The sequence below is a fragment of the Camponotus vicinus genome, unplaced genomic scaffold (genome assembly GCF_025532165.1).
Source record: "Camponotus vicinus isolate PSW18456_S1 unplaced genomic scaffold, iyCamVici1.0 SCAF_12, whole genome shotgun sequence".
In the NCBI taxonomy this organism is placed as follows: domain Eukaryota; kingdom Metazoa; phylum Arthropoda; class Insecta; order Hymenoptera; family Formicidae; genus Camponotus; species Camponotus vicinus.
The window spans coordinates 16,794,431-16,822,252 of record NW_028141948.1 but is presented as its reverse complement, the minus strand read 5'-3'; the positions used below and the strand labels follow the sequence as shown (position 1 = coordinate 16,822,252).

General features: G+C 40.0%; 2 protein-coding genes across 8 annotated transcripts; both read left to right on the top strand.

Moving 5' to 3' along the window:
- The first annotated feature begins 169 nt into the window (after positions 1–169).
- On the top strand, positions 170–26,696 carry Pkn (serine/threonine-protein kinase N). Of its 6 annotated transcripts, none has more exons than XM_083085429.1 (18): positions 170–650; positions 4,350–4,478; positions 6,437–6,638; positions 14,136–14,239; positions 14,874–15,081; positions 15,808–15,962; positions 21,026–21,277; positions 21,350–21,500; positions 21,580–21,667; positions 21,743–22,098; positions 22,904–23,142; positions 24,171–24,338; positions 24,826–25,143; positions 25,235–25,386; positions 25,469–25,688; positions 25,768–25,875; positions 25,949–26,089; positions 26,236–26,693. In XM_083085429.1, the coding sequence occupies exons 1-18, from the start codon at positions 627–629 to the stop codon at positions 26,377–26,379; spliced, it is 3,159 nt and encodes a 1,052-aa protein (XP_082941555.1). In that variant the 5' UTR covers positions 170–626; the 3' UTR covers positions 26,380–26,693. The 6 variants fall into 6 exon arrangements, with proteins under 6 accessions (XP_082941555.1, XP_082941552.1, XP_082941554.1 ...); XM_083085426.1 differs by lacking the exon at positions 170–650 and adding an exon at positions 2,634–3,522 and having other exon boundaries at positions 24,177–24,338; positions 26,236–26,696; XM_083085428.1 differs by lacking the exon at positions 170–650 and adding an exon at positions 2,635–3,522 and having other exon boundaries at positions 22,943–23,142; positions 26,236–26,696.
- LOC145963460 (uncharacterized) lies at positions 15,973–20,896 on the top strand. Of its 2 annotated transcripts, none has more exons than XM_083085433.1 (2): positions 15,973–19,226; positions 19,319–20,896. In XM_083085433.1, the coding sequence occupies exons 1-2, from the start codon at positions 18,381–18,383 to the stop codon at positions 20,546–20,548; spliced, it is 2,076 nt and encodes a 691-aa protein (XP_082941559.1). In that variant the 5' UTR covers positions 15,973–18,380; the 3' UTR covers positions 20,549–20,896. The 2 variants fall into 2 exon arrangements, with proteins under 2 accessions (XP_082941559.1, XP_082941558.1); XM_083085432.1 differs by having other exon boundaries at positions 19,316–20,896.
- Positions 26,697–27,822: the final 1,126 nt, after the last annotated feature.

Genomic DNA, 27,822 nt, shown 5'->3' with positions numbered 1-27,822 from the left:
AAATTTCGATAAGACGCATTCAAATTTAATATCCCGTGGCGCCAGTGCTCGCGATTGGCGCGCGATTTCGGGGCGCAGGTAACGACGAGCGCTGATTGGTCACGCGGGACGCGTCGCCGCGACGGCGCCTTGCGCGGCGATTGGCCCGGCGTTCTCAGTCAGTCGCCAGTTTGGTGCGGTGGAATGTGGTTGCGTTTGCATCTTGTTCGCGCGTCTCTCATTCTCATTCATCCGCCTGTGTTGTAGTGGTGCGCGCAGGTCATCAACGTCATCGTCGTCGTCGGTTAGCGACGTTGTCGACAACAATTCCCAAACTCGGACGGTTATCCGGTCATCGCGCTCCTATAGAGAGAGAAGAAGAGAGAAAGAGAGAGGGAGGCAGATTCGTCGTCGACGCCGCGCGTCACATCACGACTGCCGTCAGACGCGAAATGCGGCGCCGACGCAACGCACGTAGTGAAATATAACTCCGGCGCCGCGGATAACTCGACATACCATGGACCACCACCTAACGTCGGCACTCGGTGACGCGCACAAAGGACGGATGGAAAGCGACGGTAGTACGTGAAGCGGGTGTGCGAGAGAGCGTACAGCGAGAGAGAGAAAGAGAGAAGTGCGGGAGCAAGATGGCGGAATCGAGCTATTATCAGGTGAGTCTCTCTACGCATCTCTCCCTTTACGAATCTCGGGCGCGCTCTTCGAGTCCCGGAGGCCATAATCGGTCACCTTTCTCGGGACGCGGATTCTCGCGAAGAACGCTTTTCCCTTTACCCTTCTCCCTCGCGAGGCGCGTACACTTGTACGGTGGCTCCAGGTGTGAGGGGCGGGAGGGAGGAAGGGAGATCGCGCAGGCTTTCCCTCATCGCGATGACGGGAAATCGACGCTGTTTTCGTCGCTGCTTGGCGACGAGCGTGCTCTCGAGCCAACCGGGGAACCAAGCGTGACGGATCGCACACACCTGATGTGCATCCGATTTCTTCCTCCCCCGTCTCCTACACGGATCGTCCGCGTTAATTGACTACGTTCAACGGCTCTCACTGTGTTTCCTTCCAGATTACCGTAGAAAGCATGGAAGGAAAATTTTTAGCCATCGAGAGAATTAAACGACGTTGATGCAACCAGCATCCTAGTTGCGGATTCGGCCTAATTGACTCTGCGCTTCGCGGTTTGCTCCAAGATGGGATTTTTCTATTTACAATGCGAACGAAGGAAAATTAATTCGGGCTCGCTCAGTGCATACGTTACGTTGCTCTTCGCAGGTCGTTAATTTCGCGAATCGTTGCGAATGAATGTTCAGCGTCGAAATTCCAACTCGTCGAAACAATACCGATTTCACTCCCGTAATCGTTTCACTTGATGTATATAGACGGAGAAGGAAGGAAGGTAAAGTCACAGGCATTGGTGGAACCGGTCCCGACTGACTTTTCGCACCGGTTGGTCCCCGGTAACACCTGCTCCCCCGCGAGCCTTATTTACCGACGAGATCGTCGGATGGGACGTCCGAGAGGAGCGCGTTCGGTCGTGACAACACAAGCGGATCACCGAGATCTCTGGATCGTTTAATATTAATATGTCGTCGAATCGGAGAATCGAGAGTCATCGGAATCAGCGCCGGTTCTCGCCTCGCGAAACTTTCACGCTTGTAACTGCGAGTCTCATTTTCGATAAGGAATTCGACATCGTACTATTCGCTCTTTCAATTCTGTCGAGGATATCGCAGGTGTAATAATTTTAAATCGCGAAATATTATAAATTTAATTTTTTTAAATTCTTTGAAAACGGAAAATAGATCACTCTTGCATGTTGATTTTGTGACGTAGCAAATTTCATAGTCATGTACATACATATATACGTGCGCCAGATTAAAATGTTTTTCTCGTAATGCTGTTGTAATGAATTATTAATGAATCGATAATTCAATGCCATCGCAGATGTTAGAGATGTTTTCTAAATTTGACGTTGCGCTCAACACACGTAATGATTCGCCTGGGAGGTTTGCATCAGCAAAAACAATTCTCCATCTCGGAGAAGCGGAGCTCGCGCTTACGTGTGACTCAGACATTGCTCGTTTATATTTCTCAAGCTCCTCAAAGAGCAAAAACGCTCGTTCATCGGGGAAAAAGGAAGTTCCTATGACGTCGCGACGTCTCTTGACCTCCCGGGATTATTGTACATGTATTGCACAAATATTGTGGAATGTATGAAAATAGATCGTGCGTCAGTGTGTTAGTGTCGGGAATATTTCGTACACGAATCTCCCCTCGCGAGAGAATCTCCTAAATTAATGTCCATATACTTTCATTCTCCTTGACAGTTGGAGTTTTCACCATTTCCTATCTCCGTCTGGCAATCTGTAATTTGTACAGTATATAACTTGTACTCAAATTATAAAAAGAGATATCGCAATTTTGCGCAACAATTTTTCACATATTAGCCATTTTAATAAATATAATTAATAATCGCATACTGTTACACAATAATTCAATTAACAGCTGTATGTATAAATTACTGTACATTTAAATTAATTTATATTTTATAGTATTATTATTTTTTTTATAAATTAATTTTTTTTCGTTACAAATATTTTCTACACTAAATTAAGATACAAATTCGTATATGTTTTTCGCGAGAAATTGATAAATTAAATTTATCACGATCAGCCCAATCACTACATAAAATGGCTAATTGAAAAAACAACTACGAAAACTTACAAACCTGGGACCTAATGCGATACGAGCATGCTTATTTACTTAAGTTTATGTACAAATCTCGTAGCACAAGTTACACGTAATACGATTACAGCAAGTTAGGTACATGTTAGCTGAGGAAATTAATCGGTTGTTTTCTTAAGCACCTTCGTCCCCTTTATGTAAGCATCGTGAGCAGACGATAAGCTTGCAGGTTTTTGCAGTCGAGTATCGCTGTTATCGGCACGGCTGATAAGAGATAACGGCCCGCATCGGTATTCCGTCTCTTCTTCAGTCAGTTCGAATTCTAAAATTCGACTTTGGAGACGCGCGTGTCGGGCTCTCCGATAAAAGCGCCGTTTTGTTACACATCTAGGTTCCGAGTGTAATAGCCATAGTAGAAATACGGTGCGCGGACGTGATATTGTGGATTTTCGCTGCAACAGGTGGTCGACGTTTACTCTGCCCGTGCGGTTGCAACTATGGGATTATCGCTCATGGTGACTGTGTGATTCAACGATGGATTAATCGGAAACTGTTGTTGGTGTTTTTTTTTCTCGTTTCTCAAACACGCGTGTCTTATATCGTGTTATTATTAGTATAAGACGATTATCTCTACGGCGTGTAATATCTGTATTTCGAGGCATCGCGCGATGATGCGCTAACAAAGGATAGAAATATCTCAGACATTTTCGTGTATTAAAGTGTATCTCTCACGGAATAAAAATGTCGTTCATAAGTGTGAATAAAAAGAAGAAATTGGGCGCGTGCAGATGCATCTCGTTGACCAAGACCAGTTCTAGATACCTCTGGACTTGCTTCACGCCACGTACGGTACGTTTTGAAATTGCATCGAATTTTAAATCAGAACTTTAAATTGGAACGCGCTCTTTGGGAAAATCGAACAGCTGACAATTGTCATCGGTGATTCAGAATCGCCGACCGCGACTCGTGGATTCTTTCTATCTTATTGTACGTTTCGAGTGTAAGTTCGTGTCCGTTTTGAGAGCTTAATCGAATATCCTTGAATGTTTCAATGGGCAAACTAATTGAATCGCAACGTGGATTGACACCCATCTACGCACAACGAACGATGTTGTTTCGCGCTAGCATCGCGAGACCGCGAGAGATCGATACTTTCCCCTCTCGCGTGTGTTGCTCGCCTAGAGTCTATATCCGTATCTCTCATGAGTAGGCCACATGTCCGCCGCGCTAGACGATTTCCGGTTAGGAGAGGTGTATTTCGCAATGTTTTCTCGCCGATATCTCCGATCATCGACACAATTTCCGCGCTATTATCTTAATACTACCGCGAAATCGTTATTATGGTTGAATATTAATGCAGGTGTAATGTTGAAAGATTACGTGGTCGATATTATATACACGGAAACGCAGTATAATATCGATCATCAATCGATATGAATCATAATATAGATGAAAAATAAATTGAATATATTTGTAATACCTTTTTTCTAAATTTTAGAAACTTACTGATAGAACGAGAGCTGAAATTTTATTTACGAAATTTAATTTAATTTATTTTTAATTACGGATTGAATTCAAGAATGATTAATCATTCGACCTTATCGTTTTATCTTTGCTTTGCCCGAGTCCTGCTCGCAGTAGGCGACAATAACGCGAGATCTTGGAATCTGTTTCAGGGCGATTACATCAGACACCCGGTTCTTTACGAACTGTCGAACAAGTATGGAGTGGCTGGCAGTGACCAGGGACCCTTGCCCGCTCGTCTCGACGTGCTGCGAGAGCACATACGCCGAGAAATACGCAAGGTATGTCGAGTTTCGCTTACGCCTTCGTCGACTGCAGCTTCTGCGAAGCTCTCTTTTTCTGTGTATACACGATAGCTGGTCTCAACACCATTCTGCGCGTTTTCTTTTCCCTGTTCTGGGTACCGTCCTCTTTCCTTCTCTCTTAAAAAACCCTACATCTTAAATAATAGTAATAATAATAATAATATTTAGGTTTATTTTTTTATTTTGGAAATTACTTGAATTAATCTTTCCTCATTTAATCTTAAAACACCCACTGTTTTCAGTCTGTGTCTCGAATAAAAATCATTTACAATAGGTTTAGATATCTATTGGACTAGTAGAGAAACTAAGGATATAGGATTAATTCGCTCATAATTCTGTCATTTCATAATCGATAGTAACGGCTTCTTCAGTAATATTACGTCTCTGGCATGCTACGAGATTATAAGACAGTAGAAAGAAGGTTACGCGCGATTGATCTTTTCGCGTGTATACTTGTGTTTTAATATCCGGTGCGAGTAGATCTCATGATCGATGGTTTCCGGATGCGCGTCTCGGAACATGCGTTTTAAATCACGCTGCGAATGAAAACTTGAGGGTGGTCCGAACGTTTCTGCGACTCACGTGGAAACGAGTTTCGCGTCCGACGATATACGATTCCCTTTCTCTCTCACTCTCTCCTTTTTCCCCTCGCTATTTCCTCCTGTTCCATCTCTCGGTATTTACTAAGCGCCTTTACGAGAGACTCGTTATGAGCTGTCTTTAACCAGCCTACTGTTAATGGATCCACCGCGAAATAGAGCTGTTCGTGTGCAAATGTAATAATATACGATACGATAAGTTTCTTAACGTAGCACATTTTCATAAATGCTTGTTAGCCAGAGCAATTTGCTGCAAACGGTAAGTCAACTATACAGACAGAATAAATGCATATAAAGTGCCTCAGAAAACGATCATTCATTGCACTATTATTTCGTCCATAATTTTCTCTTCTATTATTTTGTTCTTTGAAAGATAAATAGTTTTTTCTTTTTTTTATAGTAATTATCATTAAAGAAAAATTATTTTGGTTCAATATTTCGATGCAATAGGATATGCGTAATGTAACATGCTCTAGATTAGAAAATAAAACTCCTATCGAGTGATTCATCGCGAACATTCACGGCGACTGTGCAACAGCCGGTAATAGAATAGCGAAGGGTATCATTGGGCACGTGTGCGATTTTACGTCTCATTTGCTATACGAAGGAGCGGCACGATGGATGCGCTTTAAGCGAAGCAGTATAATAAATGTATGCAGTTAAATTTCGCGGAACACGAGGCTCCGCTTTTTCGCCCGAAACGAGCAGTGGTCATTCACAACTGCTATTCGATTCGCGATGCACGTGTCTCGCGTGTGCTCTCTTAAACCGAATAAAAATATTTCCGACTAAAATAGTGACATATAATGAGTATTACTGATATTTTCCGTAAAAATGTTCATATTTTGTTCCTCCACTAATTAGTAGTGAGATGTCACTGGAAAATCAGTCATAATCGTGCATACTTGCAATATGTAGCTTTTAAGGTTTTTTCTCTTTATTTTAGATTGTTATTTTTTGGAAAAAGAGAGAGCCCTTCCCCTCCATTCACACAAACATATTTGGAATGAAACACATATTCAAATGAAATTAATATTCAAATTCAAAATTATATGTTGCATTTCTTTATTTTTTTAAAGATATGATAAACCTATCTAAAAATAAATAACACTTAAATTCAAATATTTCTGTAATAAAATATCATTATAAAAAAATTTATATATATAATATTATAATATGAGATACTTAAAACACCACTGATTGAAACAGCCACTGTCTCTGCAACTTTCAATGAGATTTCACTATTTGCAATATTTTGCTTATAATTGAGAACAATATTTATATCAGTGATACGTAATAATTTTATTTATGAATTTTTGCGTTCTCTCTTCGCAGGAATTAAAGATAAAGGCTGGTGCAGAGAAGCTGAGAGAGGTCGCGACCGATCGCAAGTCACTCTCCGACGTCGCGACGATCGTGAAGAAGGCCAACAGCAAGCTGAACGAACTCCAGGCGGAGCTCCAGCAGCTCGAGAGTCAAATTATACTGACACAGGGCCAGCCCCAATCGCCGCAACAGAATCACTCCAATGGTCAAGGTTCGTAAAGCACAGCCACGAAGAGATACTATCTCTATATTTGCTTCAAGTTTCTTCCAAGACGATCTTGAGCGAATTTTATGTAATGAAACGCCATCTTCGATCTCGATCTCGCGACAATCATCGTGGAAAATATTAATAACGAGACATTTTCTCGTCGGTTTAACGACCTAATTTAACAGACATTATTACATGAATCAGCATAAAATATAGAAAGTTGTAAGCAATTAAAATGTACTTTGGAATTCAAGGCGATTATTCGATAAGCGCGTATCGTGTTATTAAATATTCGAGAAATCTTTTTCCATTTTCGAAAGCCATTTCTGATAATTTCACGTTTATGTTATTACTCGCAGCAATTATATTTCTCTACTGTTTATTTACCGTGTATTGATAGATATAATATAGTTAATGTTCCGGTATACAGCTCCCTGACCACGCTAACGATGGTTCTGTGTCGTTAACGAGGGAGCACTTAATAACTTCACCCGCTAACGAGGCGACGTCTTCGGGTAAAGCTCGTCCAAGCATGCCGGGAGCTAGACGTCCTATGTCGCCATTATGTCGTCGACAAATCAAGCGTATCTCTTCGACGCAATGACGTTTCTGACTCATCGATCGTTATATCGCTGTGTGGTAGATACGAATCCATATATTAAAGTTAATGGTCGATGAGATAAATATAAAGAAATAGGGAGATAAAGAAAGGGAGATAAATATAGCGAGGGATATATTCTTTTCATCGTAATCGATCGATTAATCAACAATTATAATAATATATGAAAAGGAACATGCTTTGATATTAAAATAACATTATTCTTTCTCTCTTTCGACATTGATCTGTGTATCAGGTGGACAGCTCCGTGCTGTTTGCGATTCGATCTAACGAATGTATACACGCGCGACGGGTTAAAACGGCATTCAATTCCACGCAATCACTAACAGTTTCGATCAGCAATAAAGGGACGGTAATTATGCGTCTGCGTGTCGGCTGTTCTTCCTTTGGCTCGAAATCTCTCTCTGTTCCTACTGCGGGAAATGTAAATTGGAAATGATTAACAGAATTCTTTATAATCAGAGGTCGTGGCCGTCTCTCAGTATTGCAGTATTGCGTGTCTGTCGAGTTGATAATATAAATTTAATCTCGATGACTTATTTTATTTAACGCTATCGTTTGACTGTGAATGTTTCTCAGTACTGAATATTTAGAGAAATTAGTTTCAAGGAGATTTATTCATTTATATCGCGCGTCACTGTTTTAAATCCTTATCGAACAATGGTTTTATACGATCGTATATGTAAAATTAAAATAGGCTAATCTAACACGTTCACTTATGAGCAAAGAATCGTTTGACTCTTGAGGAGTATTTTTCGCTGCGTTACTTCGCGATGAGTTGTACAGAGGAACTACAGTCTTGCGTTCGCTTTGAATTGACGGTAAGTGGTAGCGGCTATTTATATCTTGGACCTCGACTCTTGGCTCTCTCTGTATCCACTCCAGTTAAGTCAGTCATCATCGCGTATTCGGTCTCGAGATTCAGCAACCTGTCTTGGGGGTCTCATTCAGTTTTCCTCGGTACGATTCCAATCGGCCGCGTCGAGATTGAATGCAAGGCGGTTCTGCCATTAATATTCGAAAGCTCAACGATCACGACAGATGATAAATGTCAAACTTGGAGCATTTGATTCGAAATAATCGATTCGATCGGGAGACTACGGTTTCGGAATCTCGCGGGAGAAAGTCCAACTCTCCTCTCGTCCCTCCTCGATGTCTCGCGATGGCGCAAAGCAGACGCCGACGACGACGCTCGTTCACTTTCCAGTTCCGCCGAGACGGCGAAAACGCGCGTACGTGTGTAAACGCACACATGCACGAGACGATCGAGAGCGCGTTACGAGAGAGGCGATCGGATCGAGCGATCGCGCCGAGTACCGTTACACGTGCGTACACCTTCGGGGCCCGAAGCTCTCCATCGGGCCCTCCTGCTCTCCCTCCGCGATCACTACCACCGCGTTCTCATCGCTATATATCGAGATCGCGTTACGGCCGAATCGAACCCACGCTTTTGCATTCCATCGTCGACGCTCTCCGGGGAAGCCCTTCTCCTCCTTCCGTCTGCCCGCCCCATCTCTTATAAACTACCTGTCCCGGGCCCGATTTAAGATCCAGCCAAAATCCCGCACGTTAGAGGCATAAAATTCTGCGGAGAAATGATTAAAGCGGAGATGCTAGAATTTTTTTTTATTGCTAATTTTTTTATTTCTTTCCATCAGAAATGTACAATGTTTTTGGCGAGTCGCTCTAAACAAAGACTTTATTATAAAAATAAATATTTTATATTTTCCTCCTTTATTCTCAACCTGTATAGATTACTTTGATTATCTTGTCGTGGAGGAAATCCCGGATGAATCACGATCCAGCGATACGTTGGCGCTACCCGATCGCGGAAATTTCGCCAGATTTAGATACGAAACGAATCGATTTCAAGCTTATTGACCACGCGATACCGCATGAATTTATGAAGTGCAGTTTATCGAACATGTGCACGAAGTACGTAACGCGGTAACGGTACGAGGGCCGGGAATTTATGAGTTAATAAATTTTAAGTGGCCGCGCGTACAGTTCGCAACTAAATAAGTTACTTGAGTCGTTATTTAAAGCGCTGCCACCGTCCTGCAACATCAAAGTTCTTGCTTTCGTGATCGAAATATTCGCGGTTTGCGAGATCGAAAATCGTAGAATTATTCATCAGTAAGTTCAATGTAATAATAACACAAGTTCGATTGTTGGATTATTTAATTTATAATAATTTCTCTCTCCCTCTCTCTGTCTCTCTCCCCCATGCGCGTACATATAATGCATTGTACATCATTTATTAAATATAAATATCCCATAATTATCAAATATATATATACACCAGACTTACGATTGAATTCCACAATGTCTGTCGGATGCCTGTCTGCTGCACGAGATAGCGCGTTGCGTTCTCGTAACTGGAGCAACGATTCACATTCACCTCAGAGCTCGTAAAACCTCTTAATCGAGTTGGCTGCTCCCTTTTCGCCGATTACAAATCGGTACGCCTCCTGTGATCTTTATTACATGCAGAGAGACGTCGTTTTACGATCTCGATGTTTGTTCTCGTCGACGCTGCGTCGTTCCACACGCGCATCAAGACGTAATTACGTTTGATTATGTCATCAAAGATATATTGATCCTAGAACGTCGTAATCTAGAAAAATCATAGTGTAAAAATATCTTCGAAATATTATCTTTTCTAACATACTTGTGACGCAAATATTGTGACGATTATAAATTTATCGCGGAATCCCAGATTCTCGAGCTAGTAAATCGGCAAACAGATTAGATCGATAAACCTCGTTGAACTACGAGATCTCTTATTTTGTTCGTGATATCGGTGCTGTCTATGCGCTCTCCTCTCGCTCGCATTCGCGGATGACAATTGACAATGACGCCTACGATCATTCAATGATTGTGGATAACCGATAGGTTCCGGTAGCCCTCCTCCCTCCTCCCTCCTGGCCATATCAACCATTATCGAGGGTATCACAACGAGCGTCATTCTCGCAGATAATTATCCAATTCATCTCCTCGTTGCATCTCGGGAAAATTGCACGTCACGAACGCACTGCGCGTGGATCAGCAGTGCGATATTGCTCGAGTATCCTTATCTCGAGTGATGTTCGCTTAACGGCCGCCACATTACGCGCTTTTTAACGCAGCACTTTCTGTCAAACCGGTCCCGATTTTCTCGATCGCCAACCGATCGGTGGCTCTATGCTAATAACTTAACTGCTACTTCGCCGAATGCCCGGGGTTACCCACCGGTAGGTTTTTCGAAGCGTATGCTAATCCCTCGGTACGCTTTTGCCGTTTATGCAAATCGTCGCCTCGGGTATATTTATGGTAAAATTTGTCCGGTGCGCGATAAAAAACTGCGCCAAAGGTTACCGGAGCATCGAGACAGTTCTCCTTCTGAAGATATTACAAGGTGTTAAGTCTCGCGTTCTTGCTACATAGATTACATATCATTTGCAAATATGGTTGCTACCGACGAGGATGCGTCATCCTCAACTCGATCGTTCTTTAAAAAAAGAACAAGAAAAAATGCCATTTTTTTCTGCATCCTGTAATTTACGGCAATTTTTTGTATCTTAAGAAACGCACAGTAACATGTTTCGTAACATCTGTGAAATTATTATCTTGCGTTTTTTACAATCTCGGTATAAAGTTTCTAGCTGGTTTCAGAATTTTTTAGAGTTTCTTAATCTCTTCCTTGAAGGAGTTCTTGGAGATTAAAAAATAAAGTTGATAATAATATGTTTATTTCAATGAAGATCAATTTGAATTAGACGTTCTTTGCGATAGAGTCGGAGCGTTGTCTGGAAATAAGAAAATATCAAGAAAATATTAGATTTTAGAATAAAAAAATAATAATCTTACAGAGGTCTATTAAGCGTTTGTTATACAACGACATGTTAGAGGAATACAAACGTTCCTATGTCGAGCTGGCTTAGACTTATAAATAAAGTGCTTCGCGCACTCGCGTCTCTCCCATACGGTAATTATTTTAATCAATGCCGTAATAAGGATGTTGCAGACTTAACCACCACACAAACAATCGTTTCTTACATGCATTAACGAACTGCACAAGAGCTCTCCCTCACGATGCGTTCATGCTTTATGAATCGCTAACTCACGCTCGCTGCAGAGAGATGGAACGGCTTTGACATGGACGCAAAGTTATGAATGGGACCCGAGAGAGAAGACAACATCGCGCAATGATAGCGCAATGCATATTGCGGTTACGTGTACAACCGCATATAATTTCCGACTATTATCGGGGATCATCATACGTATAAATTTTTGCTCTGCGGCTTCGCGTATTAACGTCGGACTTTTTAAGAGGTAAATTAAACAAAAAGAGTTTACGTTCTCTTTGTCCGATGGATTTTTTTCAGGTCCGGAGGGATATTAAGTACCCTTTCGTCTAAGCATACACGGGACTGACAAAGCCAGCTGGTTGCACTCGATGGCCCGATAGTTGTGCGTTTTGCATAACTATCGCCACTTCAATTGCCTTTTCTTTTACTTTCGCTGCTAGCGAGAAGACGGCAATTATCCGCGTCTCGAGTCTCTCTCTCTTTTTTTTCGAAAGGGTTGCGTGCGCCGTACTCGTCCGAGTCGTTGAACCGGTAAAAGTGGCAACGAGTGAGCTGCAGACACCTTGCGCACCACCCTTCCGTTTTTTCTTCCTCGTCAAACCCGCGCAACGATAATCTCTTGGTTCGTTTCGCGCCAAGGGGTGCCGAGAAAAGAGGGGAAGGGGGACAGGCAATTGAAAGAAGAACCTGAGGAAGAGGAGGGGACGCGGTGCGACGAGGATGATGGTGGTGGTATCAAAAACAAGGAAGGCCTTTGTCGGCCCCCGCAAGGGCAGAGACGCGGAATATAATGGGGCACGTGTTCGGCCGAGCTGCGCTAATGACACGGTTTCGCCGGGGCTCTCTCGATGCCGCATTGTCCCCGCAAACTCTTTCATGCCGCCTCCACCTCCACCTCCGTCGTTTTCGCCGCATTGTGCAGTGCACCCGTGTGCGTATCTATGTCTGTGTTCGCGAACTCTCCTCCTCGTTTCTCTTCATGTTATATCCACCTATACGCCGATCCGAGAATAATAGCCGTTCCGCGATTGTCCGAGAGGACTGTCAACGATACCGCGAGAATCGATAAAATTTATTTATGAGCAGAGTTTGTTGGAATTTCAACTCTTCTGCGATCGGCTATAATTAGATTCTTGCCAATCAGATGCTTTTTCTAGCGAAGAATACATTATGGAAAAGATCTATTTATATTGATGAATATCAAATACGTCGATAAATAAACGCGTGTCGGAAATAATATTCTTTCCTGCATGTAACTCTAGTATCAATTCTATCTAATCCAATATATTTGCAGGCCTTCCTAGAATATGTCAAAAGTATGCATCTCAAACTAAATGGACATAAATAACATTATGAATATTAAAAGTATGGAAATCGTTCGTGCCAGAATTAAACGATTGTTAGAATGCATTTATTGGTGAGTTGAAGTATTCTCATGAAAAATGGAATATCCGCTTCTCGTCCGCGCCCTCGCCTCGCCTTATTCGGACATGTCGATGTGTTCCCGTATGGATAGACGGTATGCGTACGAGCGTGTTGCTCCCGTCCGTTCGTTTCATCGGCATCGAACGGACGCTACGCATCGTTTATCGTATGTGCACGCGTGCGCGCGTGGGTGTTTGTATATATGTGTGTGTGTGTACATGCGGGGAAATCGTGGAACCGTGGCGTGCACGTGTTTGTGGTGGCTTCCTCGCAGGTACGAGCGCATAATGGGGCATATTTCAATAGAGGAAAAAGTGCCCCACATCGAATCACTAACGAGCTCTAAATTCGGTGCGTCGGTCGCATGCGTAGACCAATAATAATGACTAACGACGATGTAAATTGCCCCCTCGAAAATCGTGTGCAATTAGTCTTAAAATAGCGACGCGTTTTATTTCGCAAACTGATGTTTCTTTTTTTTTCGTTGAACCTATTATACGAAAGACCGATTCAACTTTTCACCAACAATGCGAAGCACGAATAACGATGCGACATTCTTTGTGCAAATATCCTTAATGAGGGGGACTCGCGATTAAGGACGCATTAGAGCGCGTCCGCGTTATTAAAATATACACGTATAATAAAAGATTACGTAAGGTACATTGATTAATGTAATTGCTGCAAGTTCCGGCGGGCGCGGAAATAACGCTCGTAATTACCGACCTGCGGTTCCCACACTGTTCCGGTACGAGTTATAAATGTGCATTTTATTGTGCATTGTGTAATATTATTACATTACGTTTATATATATTGCTCGTATATAAATTGTAACCGCAAGTTGATTTGCATATATAACGATTCGCGCACGCCAGAGAGATTCTACGTCTCTTAGAGATGTTTATTGTAATAGACAGGTGAAATGAGTGCGTAGCGAAGAGAAGAAGAGCGATGGGAAATTCCGTAACGGTGCGTTTCTGAAACAAAGCGGAACGTCACTCTTTTTTTTTACCACACTGCCTGCGGACTCGAATACGTGGGAGTCGACACAGAGTCGTTAACGTGTCAGCACTGGGTTATGGAAAGTAGGATCCGAGCGCCGTATGCAATCTCGTCGTCAAATCATAGAGATTGTCGGATACGAGACCCGCACGCGTCTGAGGCAAGAACGCGATTCGCTTATGCGATGATGCGAAAAATCCTGACGTGATACGAAGAAAGATATTCGCGGAAGTAAGCGTAAGAAAGCGCGAGGATAGGAATGTGTTTGGAGAAAAATTGATCAAACTTTATTTTCGCTCCCGTCGTTTAGCACTGTGGGTGTCGCTAATACATTAGATCATATCATCGAATTCTTTCATTTCGTGAACGCTTCTATTTTTGTTTCAGACACGCCTCTATCACCGATGGGGCCTTCGTCGCCGAGTCAGGAAGGTCTATTCACGGATCTTCGGCTTCTGTCCTTGGAGAAGCAGCTCAATATCGAACTGAAGGTAGATGCCGCTAAAGAGAGCCACTGACTACATTTCCCGATCGCACATAGGTGATCGTGATACACTTGACGAACACGGATGATGTCACGTGATATCAAAACTATCATATTATCAACTATTATGTTTTCTATGAATTGTTACGCACATATCGCAGAACATTCGATAAGGCGACAATGAGTGTTCCCTTGTTTTCATTAGTAATACAATAATTATCGATATTTTTCTCGGTATGATTCAGAATAATTATCGTGCATTAAAACACTGTTCGACGCTTTCTGCAAACAACTTTGGTAGTTCTCTTTCACTTTTCTTGTATCAGAGCCTTGCGTGAGTCAGCGCAGTGAGCCGCAAGTTTTTCCCCCTACTAAAAATAATCTCTCGTTATATCACGCGAGGATTTGTGAAATAATTAGAATAATACGTTCAACTCTTCCCGATTATTACGTATTAATGCAATGTTTTAATTGCCCCCAATTATCTTTTATACTCTCCTTCCCGTCTTTTTTTTAAAAAAAGGTCAGTTTTTATGTCCATTGTAGATAACATAAGTAAGTAACATAAGTTAATATTAATTTCAATATTATTTTAATAGAGAGTTGATTGTACGATCTCTTGCCATTTATATTTGCTGCAGGTCAAGCAAGGTGCTGAAAATATGATACAGAGTTTAACGAGCGGCCATCGTGACAAGAAACTGCTACAGGAGGCTCAACAAATGCTAGACGATTCTCGCGCCAAAATCGAGTTCCTACGCATGCGGATAATGAAGGTGCGCCAAGCGCGGCAGCAGCAGCAACGAGACGACGCGTTGCCACCGAATGGCGAAGCATCTAGCAATAAAGGTATATTGGTTTTGTTAATGGAACGAGAATTTGAGAGAAAGATAAAACAGTTGAAAATATATGTATTTAAAAAATTTTTTTTGCAAATAAAATAATCGACAAAACTTCACCGACATCGAATGCGATAAATTTGAGAAATGAATGATTTAAATTTGTGATATTATTTATCCAATATAGATCTCATTTTAAAAACTATTGCGCTTATTTAAATATATACGCGAGAATATGTATGTTAGAAGAAGATTCGGTAAATTATCTCGGACACATTGTATTGTCGACTTTTTATTCTAATTGTTTGAACGACCAGTTAAGCTGTATATATTTCATCATTGTTAACGTAAAGTTTACGCGGAACAGCGAGACAGTAAGCTGACATTTACCGCAGCAATGAAATTGTTCCAGAACGCGATACGCGTTCGTATCTCATCCAGGAATTTGTATGCCACGTATTCAGTATAGAAATACAATGTGGTACGTTCGTCATTCATGGTAAATGGCATTTCTTGGAAGGAAGCGCTTTGTTCGTAGAAGGATATATTCGTTACGCGCGTAATTGTACGCTTTTTCCACGATAGGCACGATATAAAGTATGTGGGTAGATATACGTTATATAAGAAGATTATTACGCGCGTGCGTTGTTGATACGCGAGGAAACTTTGTATGACTTGCGAATGCAATTTTGTGACGAATATAACATAAATAATAAATGTAATAATGTGCTTATAGATAGGTACGAGCCCAGCTTGGAGCTCGCGTTGGAAGAGAGGGTGGAGGAGCTGCGGCATCGATTACGAATAGAGGCAGCTGTCGTAGAAGGTGCCAAGAACGTGATACGTCTTCTACAAAGTGCCAGAGTCGCTGATAAGAAGGCCTTAACCGAGGTAGGTGATTTATTTCCTCTCCAATTTGCTGTCCGTCAAAGGTAGAAGTGAATGAAGCGCGGGGATCTGTACGCGACATATAATCCGCGAAAGGCTTTTGTAATATGCGCGCGCGCGCGCGTATGTGTAACGTTAAAGGAAGCCATTTACGTCATACTTCTCTGACACAGCTGTTTCGAAACGATAATAATGTGGAAACTGTCTGACTTCACCTCTCTCGATGAAAATATCTTATAATGCGCGGACAATTGCTGGTTCTGGTAAAAGATGAATGTTTTTTAAGAATTGACAGATGACATGTATGTGGGAATATCTCATTTTTTATTTGTGGAATTTTAAAAACATATATACATATACACATTTGCAAAGAAAATATTTTTCTTTATTTAATTATATAAGTTGGAAAATTTTATAAAAATCTATATATGTATATACATATGTATAATAATTTTCTATAAAATTATCAAACTTCTAAACTTATAATTGAATAGAAGATTTTTTCTCGCCTATAACTTCTTTGGGGGGTAAGAGGGGTATTATAGGAATCTCGGATTTGAGATTATAAATTTTACTTGGTCTAACCAAGATAAATCCGTGCCCTGTGCATAAATATTAGTTTCACAGAAAAATTAATTTTTCTGTGAAACCGTCGCACGATCACCCGCGTTTGGCTCTTATAGCCTTGTGATTCTTTAATATTTGAATAGAAGAATTTTTTTAAACAAAGTAATCATTCTATAATAATTGAATTATCGTTGGAGACTGATTTCGTTCGATGTCTCTCGGCGATGAAAGAGCGTTTCTCGGATACTCCGGAAAACGACTTCTCGTCGACAGCCAGATTGCGATGTCGGCAGCGCAGAACGTGTCGACGTGGACCCCGTGGAGAATCGGTGGCGACTCTATACGCGCATTTCTCAAAATAGCCCTATCCGCACCACCCCGCCGTACATCTCGTGACGCCTTTTCGGGTCGCGCTTAGTTACCGTCTCTCGAGGAGGACTGGCATCATCATCCAGTATCCAGTAAGCACCCCGCGATAAACCGACATGTGTGCACTGGCTGACCGCGAAGGAGGTGATCGTGCAATGTATACATTTCCGTCGAGTGGATATCCGTCCAGAAAGATATCGATCGTACATTCGGATAATCGCGGTTAGTTAATTATACGATTTGAATCCGAAGACTGAGACACAAAGCCGTCCACGAATGTTACGTCGCCCCCACTCACCGAGCTCCAAGAAGATTGACGTCTGTTTCAAAATTGGTTTGAGCTGTCAGGAGGCCTATATATTAAATCGAACGTCTCTGACCGTCTGAATCATAAACAACCCATTACTTATCGCGAAAATTGGAATCTTGTTTAATCTTGGATCTTTTTGATGTGTGTGTGTATAGCGCATGTGAATTATTCAGAGAGAAATCGCCATTTTTCAGAGATCATAAGTGCGAAAAAATAATTTCACGTGCACATAAGATATTCGAATTCATCTCTGACCGCCGACATTTAGCGAGACTAAATGGTACAAGCGAGATTTTCGAAGAGATTGGCGCATCGGTTTTCGTAACATGGCACATGACTGGCTCGATGACTATGCATCATTATTGCGCACATTTATTATTGCGTCGGTGGTCGTCGTCATATATACGAAAAGTGCCGCCTTATTCCAGATATATTCTTAGTGCGACTATACGTTGCGCTCCAAATTTATATTGTGCTAATTATACGCGTCTCGTCGTCGCTCAGTTTGTTGCAAGAGACAAAGAGAGACCACGGTGGTTGCAACGATTGCGGAAGTTGTTGTGTAATACTCAAACGACAAACTGACAAGTCATAAGGGAGAAGAGGAGGGGGATCGTGCAACGAAATTATTCAATACGAGGAAGCTACTTTGAGGAATTGGACTTTTTTCGAGCATCGACGTTAAAATTTTTATCAGCGATGTTGTCGGAACGAAAAGAAACTCGAAAAAAGTTCTCGAATATACGGAAATCCGAAAATAGATCAAGTAATAGGAATATGCAATATCGCAGTATTACTATCCTTCCGCGAAAAACTGTGCTACAGACGAAACTGTGAAGCACGAACATGACTCAACTCGAAGAGACGTTATTATATAAGATCTCTCTTAAGACGCATCACGGAATCGGTCGAGAGAATTGGATGAGCGACCGCAAGTGTCACGCGTAATCATTAACAAAACTTTGTGTAGAGAAAAAGAGAGAAAGAGAGAGACACAAATCCATGAACAGAAGAAGAATTAGGACGAGAGAACCGGAACATCGTCTCCTGAAGAAGAAGAGGGCGGATCGTTCGGATGTTTCCCTATCGCGGCGAGAGAGTCGATTGAAGAACGACAATGTCCTGCGGTGGATAAAGGCGCGACGACGAAGATTGAGGAAGAGGAGAGGCGCGAGATGTACGGACGTAAAGATAATTCGGCGGGCGACGGAGGTGCGAGTCAGGTGCCACCGTGGCTCGTGCGCGCCGAAGTCACGATCCGTCATGGCGACACGGTGACCTCCGAGACCGTACAAATGCCGCCGGGCACGACCGCCGACGCGGGTGGCATCCGCATGATTTGTCGCTGGAACACAAACGAGCCGTCCAACTCCACGACAGCCACGCCAACCACCGATGCGTTTCCGTCATCCTCGGGCGGTTTCGGCTTTCAACGGGGAAATATACTGTTCACGTCCACGCCGCCCGAGAGACCGTCCCAGAAATCGTCAAATGACAGATCCTACACTCTACCGCGTTCAAGCTCATCGGGCAACGAAGACTCTGTCTTGTCCAGGAGCCGAGCCAATGATTCCGGCTACAATAGTGAACAGTTCTCGCGCGCCTACTCCAGCCTACCCTCGCGACGTCCGTCTCAGCAATATAATCGTCGGTGTAAGAGCACGTGTAAGATCGTACTGTCCACTACTCCCGAGAAAGCCGCGAGTTCTGCCGAATCCGTCGATTCCTGGCATCATCGGCCCTCCTCGCACCAACGTTTCTCCCGTCAACAATTCAGCGCGGTTCCAGAAGTCTGCGAAGATTGCGCAGAGGGAAGCGCATCGAGCGCCTTCACCACGCATTTTTGCACTCGCGTCGCGGAAAAAACCGCAAGTAGCCGGGCCACAGCGATCAGCAGAGACGCGGCTTCGCAAACCACCGACATCGAATCGGTGCGGTCTTCTTCAACTGTGAAAAGTAGTAGAGTTGGGAGGAGATTAGGCGCTGGTGCCTACAAATCTGACGAGCAAAAAAAGAAGGAGGTGAGTCATTCTTGATGGATTTTGAATGTACGCGACAATTTGTTATATTGCGAGTGAATCTGGAATATTATGATTGTCTTATCTTCCAGCAGGAAATTCGATCGCCTCCAGCATCGGTTGAGACCACCAGTTCCGGTCCTCCCATTGATACGGAAAAATCGGATTCCTCCACGAAAGAGAACAGCAGTAGCAAGCGCAAGTCGCGGACGGTACATATCGACGTGTATTGCACAGGATCCGACGACGACGCCAGCACAGACACGACTAGCGAAAACGAGCGCAGCACGCCCATGACCGTTTTTGAAAACGAAGATGTCAAAGTCACTCATACGCAGGCAACGAATAACTTACCGCGGGGATTTCAGGACGCGAATGCGTTCCTAAAGCGCAGCGCTGAACGACGATGCGCGAGCTTCCGAAATACACCGATGAGAATGCCCTCGTTGGCCAGTTCCAAGGGATACGACAGCGATGAGGTGTTGAGCTCTCTCTATCCCTCGCGATTCAGTTCGTATAGCGGGATACGAGATCTAGATTCCGCCCCGTCTATGGCGTCATCCAGTACGGCTCTCTCTCCGTGCGATTCGACGATTATGACATCATCGAAGGACACGTTTTCGGACATCGAATCCCTGATCAACAGTAAATCCGGCTTGACTCCTTGTGATAGCTTTGAATACGCCAATTCCGCGGATCGTGATAGAATACGTAGAATGGATATTTTAGCGAAAGCCGGTGATGAGAAGAAGAAGACTTGGCGATCGCCGCAAATCGAACGGAAGCATCTCCTACAAAATAGGAAGATGAGAGAGTACTTGGAGAAACATGAGATAGGTTGGTCGTCTGGAGAAAGTGCTGAGGATTCCGATGAGAGTGGAGCAGTTGGTTGGAATTTCATAGCCGGTGATGACAAGTCACTCGTTAAAAAAGATTCGATCATACATCGCACGAACAAGGACCAAACGAAGGAATCCAACGCGACACGCGGCAATTACGTCCCGTATTCGAATGTTCTACGTGATCGTATCGGTCCGTTTAGATCCAAGAGCCCGTCTCCTCTTCCTTCAACCATACCCTCCCGCGTAACGTCTCCCTTTGCTGCGCCGTACGGAGAAAGAACTGATCATATCATAAAAGCTTCAAGATTTGGAACTGTAATCAGCGCGTTTCGAAAGCCGGGTCATCATATAGGTCCGTCGAAAAATCCAACGTGTACGTGCGAACATTGCCGAAGATATTTCGACGAAGGAGCAACGAGAGGACGGGCTTATTCGTTGAGTGAACTCGAACGTCATCCGGCATTCAAATCACGAAAAGAGTGACATTTGATATTTCGCAATAGCTGTTGAAGATTTGAAACAGCTGATATATCAATTCTTTAGGCTCTTTACACAAGCTTTCCATTTTATTTATTATAAGATATTTGTATGCGATGAATTGCGTTCCATTGTTCACGGTTATTGAAGGACACTGTAAATTTGTACATTGTGATTTGTGTGTTTAATTTATATTTCTCTTGAAATATTCCATATATCATAGCTTTTTTTATCTAAATTATTTCAAAAGAGCTGTTAAACACATTCTGTGTTGAAAATTGAGCATTTATACAAATTAACAAGGATGTATATATTGATTGCGCTGTTAATAAATATTAATTATGTTGAATATCATATTTGTGTATCTATGTATATAATTATATTCCTTTTGCCAACATTAAACTAATATTATATTAATATTTTATGTATAAGATGTCTTATATATAAAAGTATATTTTTTTTATAAATTATAAATCACTACAGGCTCAAGCAAGCCTCGCGGAATCCAGTCGAAAATTGGATTTGCTCAGACTGTCCCTTGAACTCAGAAGACAAGAGCTACCACCTGATAGCGGTACTGCAGCTCAATTAAAAAGAGAATTAGCTAGCGTGCAATCGGCTAGTCCAGTTCCTGTTACTTATACATCATTACAACCGTTCCGCGGTCCTTTGGAGAGTAAAACCACCATACCAGCTTCAGTATCAAGATGCGCCGCTGTCACAGGAAAATTAGAAGTATGCTGAATGAGAAAGTACAATGATATAACTGATATGATTTCCTTGTATAATACGCCATGATATGTTTAGGTGAGGCTTATGGGATGTCAAGATTTGGCGGAAGAAGTGCCTGGCCGTACACGGAGAGAACATCCTGCTAGTCCTGATTTACGTAGCTTCGTTAAGGGTGTTAAAGGACTCAGTTCGAGCAAATCGTATAGTGTGAAAGATGAAACAAGCAGTAAGATTTCAATATTTTGTGATTAACGTTAAAAATTGCATTATTTTGAATCTGTCATTGAATTTGTCATTGTTTCCAGATGACATTATGGCAGTTATAAAATTGGATAATCAAACTGTAGGACAGACTAGCTGGCGTCCATGTTCCCAACAAGCTTGGGACCAAAGGTATAAATTGTATACTTAGTTAATAATATTCATATCAATAATTTTCACATTGTGTATGCATATATATATTTCTAGGTTTTCCATCGAACTAGATAAATCGAGAGAACTTGAAATAGGCATTTACTGGAAAGATTGGAGATCTCTATGCGCGGTCAAGTTCTTACGTTTAGAAGAATTTATTGATGATGTCCGACATGGCATGGCCTTACAGTTGGAACCGCAAGGTCTCCTGTTCGCGGAAATAAAATTCTTGAATCCAATGATATCGCGAAAGCCTAAGTTGCAACGTCAACGAAAGATTTTCAAACAGCAGGTGAAAAATTTCCCAAGAGCAAATCAAATGAATATAAACGTCGCAACTTGGGGTAGATTGCTTAAACGTTCGGCACCTTCAATGCACAATTCCAGAAGCTCGGAAAGTCCACCGACAGGTAAGACAAATCAATCTCGCTATTTACAAGTGTCATGCAAATCTTGCAAATCCTGCAAAGAATGACCGCAAAAACAGACCTAAAATCGCCCGTTTCGTGGATATCGAAGTTTGAATCGATTTTGGCGGTAAATAATTGTACATCATGGAACATCAATCCTCTGAAAATTTCAGATCGAGCATACCTTTTATTACTGAGATATGAGGGGATAAATTGGTCACTATACATCAATGAAGGGTATGCCATTTTATTCAACACAAAATACCTCGAGGTTATTTCTCATATCAAAAAATGTTTCAGATAAGATTTGTTTATCTGTTAGAAGACTAATTTATCGTGACCTCAAATCGACGTTTAAGTCAAAATTGTGAAGGTCATTTAGAAGTCAACTTGCGATTTTCAGTAAAATGTTTTTTAACTGATGTCGGATACCTATCTCTGCGGTCTCTGAACGAGTACATGTATATACGGGAGTATTTTATTAGAGTTATCTTATGTCAACACGGTTTTATCTTGCATTACATTTTTTGGTATTAGAAATAACCTTAAAGTATCTTGTGTTGAACGTGTAAAATGGCGTATCCTTCATTCGTGAATAATACCAACTTCAGGTACTCAACCAACCTACTAATACCAGGTACTAATACCAACTTCATATCTCAGCAATAAAAGGTATGCTCAATTCGAAATTTTTAGGGGATGAATGTTTGATGATATACAATCATTTACCACCAAAATCGTATCAAAACTCGAGGTCCACGAAACGGGCGATTTTTGCGGTCATTCTTTACCGTTTCATTTGCAGGACCACAACCATTGCAACTTGTATTTGATACCTCGATAGAAGATAAACCTGAGACTCCCGGCGAAGTGCCTGATCCGGAGAAAGGTGGATTGGGCGGTGCACGGCCTTTGGGAATGTCAACGACGACTAATAGTCCAACTCTACCACGTCCTCCGGAACATCCTCCCCCACCGCCACCAACTGTTACGAAGAAACCATCTATACCTGCACCTGCACCACCTCCTAAATTAGATCAAGAGGTAAGTTTCTTTATATATACATGTCATTTTACATATCATTGTCATTATTTTTAAATTAAACAAGCTCAAACGTCACACATACGTTGATATGCGATGATATTTGTTGTTTATTGTATAAATATGTATTAGTCACACACAATCTCTGCTTTTGCTGTAAGAATCTTTTTTGATGTATAAGATTGCTCATGTTGCACACATAAATTTATCATATAATTATTATATATGTGCAACACGATATTATACAGGATGTATATGTAAAAAATTCAATTATATACTCTATATATACTGTCTAATCAGTATATATAATATATATATATATATATATATATATATATATATATATAATTAATTCTATTCAATATATATAATTTATTATACTTATATCATGACATAATTTCTTATACTTTTTAATCACTCTATAATAAAAATATAAATAGTAATGTGTAAAGATGATCTCAAGGCTGGGAATCTTGGTTATGGGTTCAAATGGTTTACAAAATAAATGTGTAATGTGTGAAATATATATATATATACATATGTAATATAAGTTTACTTTTTAAAGAGCCAATCTAATGAATGTATGCATTTACACTACATATGTATCTTGACGCGGCATGTTGGATATATTATGCATTTCTTCAATTACAAAAAATAGTATATAGTTTATATATATAATTTGTGCACTTGCTTCTAGAAAGAATATCTCTTAGTCATTAAACACAAGTTTTTTTTTCATTAAATGCAAATATACAAGCTTTCTGTTTTCTGGCAGTTTAGTCTTATCAATTATTTCACAATGAATGCAACTTTATTTTCTTGCATTCTATTAATTTTGAAAAAACAACAATTTCCTCCCAAACTCCCTATGATTAAGTAATTTAAACTATAAATACATATTTTTTCTAGATTTAAATTATATTAGCTATATACATAGTAATGCATGCGTACAATTAAAACAATTTTAGCGCGAAATCTAAAGTTTACTGTGATTTCAATTGATTATTAGTGCTAAAGAGGTAGTAATGTAGTTACAGAGTGCATTAAGGGAGTTTGATTTTCTGCACAACGAGGAAAAGGGCGGGCCTCAGGGTGCAAATTTGAGGCCCCTGGTGACAGAACCCCGCCCTGTGCTGATTGCACCACCCTCTCCACGCACACCCTCGCCCCAACCTGTCGTCGAGTTTCCTGAGGATGAGGTACATACCTCCACGTACACACAACATTGCTTTGCTTGCTTTAGTGTATGTTGTTATTGGAAAAAAAAACAAATGTATTTTCTTTTCTTATTTTCAATGCTTCTATTTCAATCTATAGACTATTTTTTTATTTTTACATAAAATTATACCCTTCTATATCGATTTATTTATTAAACTTTCAGATTGTGCACGCTTCTGCATGTATTTTTTAAATATTATATTAATAATATATAATATGTATAGAGATAATTGATAACTATTATCATATGAAGAATTGAATAATTAAAACATTATAAGTGTTGTAACCTGTACCACTGTACTTACAACATATTCTTATATAAAGTGTCTTAATTTTATAATACACTAACAACTAATTCTCTTTATATATGATATGTAGGGATTATATTTAACCAGCCTAACTTATAATAATACATTGAACAATACATTTGTGTATATATTATTTCAATTAAAAATCTTTATTTTGCAGGCTGTATATGAACTGCCAATCAGACCTCTTCAGTATAGAGATAGTGCCTATGAGTCGAGAAGACATTCTCAGATTAATGGTATGACTTTGGAAAACTTTAGACTGCTCTCCGTACTCGGTCGTGGACATTTTGGAAAAGTGATACTATCGCAATACAGAAACACGGGAGAGTATTTCGCAATCAAGGCCTTGAAGAAGGGAGACATTATAGCTAGAGATGAAGTGGAATCATTACTGTCTGAAAAAAGAATATTTGAAGTAGCGAATACAACGCGCCATCCTTTCCTCGTAAATCTATTTGCGTGCTTTCAAACTGAGGTATCACTGAAGAAATAGTATTTTTTTCTCTAATGTTTCTGATACGGTTGGTAAGACAAAAGAAAGAATAAAAAGATGATTTTTTTTATAGGCACATGTCTGTTTCGTAATGGAATATGCGGCTGGTGGTGATCTTATGATGCATATACATGCCGATGTTTTCGGAGAGCCACGTGCTGTATTTTATTCAGCTTGCGTTGTTTTAGGATTACAATACTTGCATGAAAATCGCATTATTTACAGGTACATTTATCAATTGCTATTGTAATATGTTACAGTGAGTAATGCGATGATATATTTTACAATATATATTTTGATTTTACAGAGACTTGAAATTAGATAATTTGTTATTGGATACGGAAGGTTATGTTAAAATCGCAGATTTCGGCCTATGTAAAGAAGGCATGGGATATGGAGATAGGACAGGTACATTCTGCGGTACTCCTGAATTCTTAGCGCCCGAAGTTTTGACAGAGACTTCTTATACGCGAGCTGTAGATTGGTGGGGACTTGGAGTCTTGATCTTTGAAATGCTGGTTGGAGAGGTAAAATTTTATTACTTATAAAATATATTATATTTTCATCTTATCAATACTCAGATAAAATATTAAAAAAATGTTTCAGTCTCCTTTCCCAGGTGATGATGAGGAAGAAGTGTTCGATTCCATTGTAAATGATGAAGTACGATATCCACGATTTCTTTCTTTGGAAGCGATAGCAATCATGAGAAGAGTAAGCATTTCTTTTATTTTTTTATTATGTTGATTTAATATATATTTCTTATCCACAAATTCCATTGTTACAGTTATTGAGGAAAAATCCGGATAGAAGATTAGGTAGCAGCGAACGAGACGCGGAAGATGTTAAGAAACAAGCATTTTTCAGACATATTGCTTGGGATGATCTGCTTTTAAGGCGTGTGAAACCACCCTTTGTACCAGTAATTGTAAGTGTTAGTTTCATTGCTGCATAAAACTTGAATACGGTAATATTTCTCTATTAATAGAAATTAAATTTTAAATATCGACATTGTCATTAGACTAGTGATAAGATTTTAACATTCTCATATGAGAAATGTTTCTTTGTTACTAGCATTCGGTGGAAGATGTAAGTAATTTTGATGAAGAATTTACATCAGAGAAGCCACACTTAACGCCTCCAAAAGATCCTCGGCCTCTCAGTGACTTAGAGCAAGGCCTATTTAAAGACTTTACTTACATGGCTGATTGGTGCTAGCCATAGGATTAATATCTGTGTGCGAACGGAATTATCAGCATGTCATAATTGAAGAAAAAGTTGTTTTCACTACTACAAAATGAAATTTTTTGCGCAACTGCATTAATTGCAGTTTGTTTATCTGAACAATATACATATATATATATATACTATATATCTCTCCCATCATGTATACATATTTCGTATTTTTTAATATTAACGATCGCAGTATATATTAAGAAGAGAAATTTTTATTGAATCTCAGGTTTTCTCCATTATGCTTTTAATAAGTACTTGATACATACTTGGAGTTTACAATCTCCAGTTTCATATTAAATAACATATATATATATATATATATATATATATATATATATATATATATATATATATATGCAAATAGATCATTGTTAATGTTTATACGGTTGATGAGATATATAATAGTGCTGTCAATATTCAAGAGTATCTGGTTATTTCAGATACATTGTTTAATTCGATATAGACAACTGAATGAGAAATTATACATAGAATATTATTGAAAAAATTTTTGACTAATCGATTCTGCTCAATATTCTATGTATAAAAGTATTAGATGATATTATTGAAAACCAAATATTTTATGCTATATGCATATACACACATATACATGATAAGCTAATAAAAGTTTAAATCCTACTTATTTTGTAGTCAACTGATTTGTTTAAAAATATTGAAACATGTCAACTTTTGTTTCTGTAAGAAATCTAAAACTATAATAAATTCAAATCATGCTACTTTGTTGAAATAGCTATTCCTTCAAAAATTTTAAATAGTGATAAAGGTGATAACGGTTTAAAAGTATGACGAATATCTGTATAATATCTGGGTAATATCAATATAATTTATATTGACAGCACTAGTATATAAATGAGTTCTTTAAAATTGATTAAAAAATTCTCATCAAATATGTAAAGAAAGAAACGATGAAGTCTATCCATCTTTTGACAAAGAAATTTTTTCGTATAAGGATAAATAATTTTAGACTACATTTGCATAGAAGTGATCTCTTCAAACATCGTCCTGTCACTAGCATTAAATATGTATCATTGTTCTTTTATTTGAAGATGTATTCTTTTCAACATTTTATTATCTATATATACTACTTTTATGTACAGTAACACACACGTAATTACTCGAAAATTTTATATAAAGTAGAAACTGTAGAACTCTTAAAAAAAGGATAATCATAATGCAAACAATAATTAACACATTTATAGGGAAAACAAAATAAATCAAAATGTAGCTAAAACTTGCTCATGCTCATGTGATAAAGAATTGAAATCGAAATGGCGCTATATATATATATATGCAACAATAATGATCATAACATTCATGCGCTTTTTAATTAAATTTATCATATTAACTATTAATTATGATAAATGGAAATTCAATTCATTTACTATTTATAACTGGTTTTGTGCAAGA